Here is a 2,163-nt window from a genome sequence, read left to right on the forward strand (position 1 = left end):
CCGCCGGGCCGCTCTCGGCCCTACTGTCCGCCTGCCGGGCCGGGCTGTCCGTCGGTCCCGATTTCCGTCGCTCGGGCTGTCCCGACCCTCTGCCGCCCGCGGCGGTCCCGGCGCCGCTGCCGCTCCGCACCCGCCGCCGTCCCCGTGCCGGCCCCGCAGCCCGCACGTCCCCGCGCTCCTTCCTCGGCAGGCTGCGGGCACAGAGCTCCTGCAGGCAGCTTTAAGGCACATCTGGGCTGCTCTATGTGCTTTATTACTATTACTATTATTATTGTCATTTACCCTGTGTAGACACGTGGGCTTTTTTTATCTCTTCCTTCCCCTCGCCTTTCTCCTTACAAAACCCACCACGTTTTTCAGCTTATTCGTGTGTCAACCCTAAGGCACCGACCTGGTAATACTACAGCTGCCTGGCTTCTTTTATTGGTCATTACTGTTGGGGAAAAAAAAAAAGAAAAAAAAAAAAAGAAAAAGAAAAGGAAAAATAAAGCCCACCCCCCGCAATCTGAGCCCGCTCCGGCACCGCTCGGAGCGCACGGAGCCGCGGGAGGGCCCGGCTAGGCGCAGCTGCCCATGGCCTTCACCAGCGAGCTTTCGGGCAGCTGCCTGAAGATGCCCCGCAGAGTCTCCAGCTCCCGGCTGAGCTGCTCCACCCGCTTCCGCAGCCGCTCGTTGTCGGTGGTGAGCTCCAGCACCTTCTGCTGCGTCTCCACGTTGCGCTGCTTGGCCTTGTCCCGGCTCTTGCGCACCGCGATGTTGTTGCGCTCCCGGCGCACGCGGTACTCGTTGCTGTTCTTGTCCACTGTCTTTTTGGATTTGCCGCGGTGGTCGGCGGGCATCATCTTGAGGGCGCCGGGAGCGGCGGGCAGCGCGCCCGGGGGGTGCGGGTGGTGCGGGTGGTGCGGGCTGGGCACGGGCGTGGGGGGCGGCGTGGGGTGCCCGGGCTGCAGGTGCACGGTGGTCTGCGCGCAGTGGGCGATCTGGTACTGCAGGTGGGACGGGTGCTGCTGCGGGTGCGGGTAGAGGGCCGCCAGGGCCGCCGCCTTCACCTCCTCCTCCTCGCGGGGCTCCTGCTTGATGACCAGCGGCCGCAACCCCGGCGCGGCGATGCGCTCGTACAGCGGGTCGAGCTTGCCGTCCATGTAGCCGGCCGCGCAGCCGAACAGCGGCTGCTGCTGGTGCTGCGGGTGGTGCCCCGGCGCCGAGGCGGCCGCGCCGGCCCCGTGCATGCCGTGGAAATCGAAATCCCCGGCCAGGACGGCCTTGTGCTTCTCCTGCTGCTTGCTGTGCTGGAAGAGGTCGGCCAGGAACTCGTCGTTGAAGGCGGCGGGGTCGATGTAGGCGCTGATGTCGATGGAGTGCTCGTTCTCGCAGATGTCGCCGAGCTCCGCGCCGCCCGCAGCAGGTGCCGCCGCCGAGGGAGCCTCTCTGTAGCCGTAGGCGCTGCCGGGCAGGGGAGTCTGGAGCTGGTGGTGCTGGCCGCTGCTCATCGGGGGCCGGGAATCGACCTCGTAGAAGTTGGCTTGCTCCATGAAGCACCTACAGCCTGCCGGGCATGGTGAAGGGCTCCGGCAATCCAGGGTTCGGACGGGGCGGCGGCGGCTCTGCCAAGCCCGCAGCACCCCGCGCTCCCCCGGCTCGGCTCGGCTCGGCGCGGCTCCGCTCGGCGCGCCCGGAGCCCGTCCCCCGCCCCAGCCCGCCCGAGCCCCGCTCGCCGCCTGCCTGCCTGCCCCGTTCCTAGTGGGTTGCCTCGGTCCTGCGTGCCGTATATATACACCCCCGCAGCAGGGCCGGGGATCGCCCTCTAGTGTCCTGCTGGGAACCTCTGACCACCGCGCCCCGGGTCTTAGCGCCCCGGCCCGGCCGTCCTCCCTCCCCCGGGAGCTCCGTTCTCACCGAGCCCCGCGCGGGGCCCTGCGCTCCGCCCGCCCGCCCGCGGAGCTCTGGGGGCTCGGAGCGCCCGGCCCCGTTCCACCGCGGAACGGCCCCGAAGTTCACCATCACGCGCGAACTCGCGGACGCTGGGCCGGATGGGACGCCGTGCCCGCCCGCCTGCGGGGCCCAAGGCGCCGTCCCAGCGGAGCTACCGGAGCTCGACCCGGTTCGACGCGCGAGGTCCATCAGCTGAGTCCCGTGGGGACCCGCGGAGCGCGGCCCCGAGCG

General features: G+C 69.3%; 1 protein-coding gene across 1 annotated transcript; it reads right to left on the reverse strand.

Moving 5' to 3' along the window:
* Positions 1-410: 410 nt before the first annotated feature.
* On the reverse strand, positions 411-1,681 carry CEBPA (CCAAT/enhancer binding protein alpha). Its single transcript, NM_001031459.2, has one exon. It carries the CDS (start codon positions 1,530-1,532, stop codon positions 558-560), a length of 975 nt encoding a protein of 324 aa, NP_001026630.1. The 5' UTR covers positions 1,533-1,681; the 3' UTR covers positions 411-557.
* Positions 1,682-2,163: the final 482 nt, after the last annotated feature.

This window comes from Gallus gallus, chromosome 11 (assembly GCF_016699485.2).
Source record: "Gallus gallus isolate bGalGal1 chromosome 11, bGalGal1.mat.broiler.GRCg7b, whole genome shotgun sequence".
NCBI classification, from domain to species: Eukaryota; Metazoa; Chordata; class Aves; order Galliformes; family Phasianidae; genus Gallus; species Gallus gallus.

What these genes read in the sequence shown, in the direction of transcription:
- CEBPA (NM_001031459.2), bottom strand. Translation starts at nt 1,532, where the DNA reads ATGGAGCAAGCCAACTTCTACGAGGTCGATTCCCGGCCCCCGATGAGC.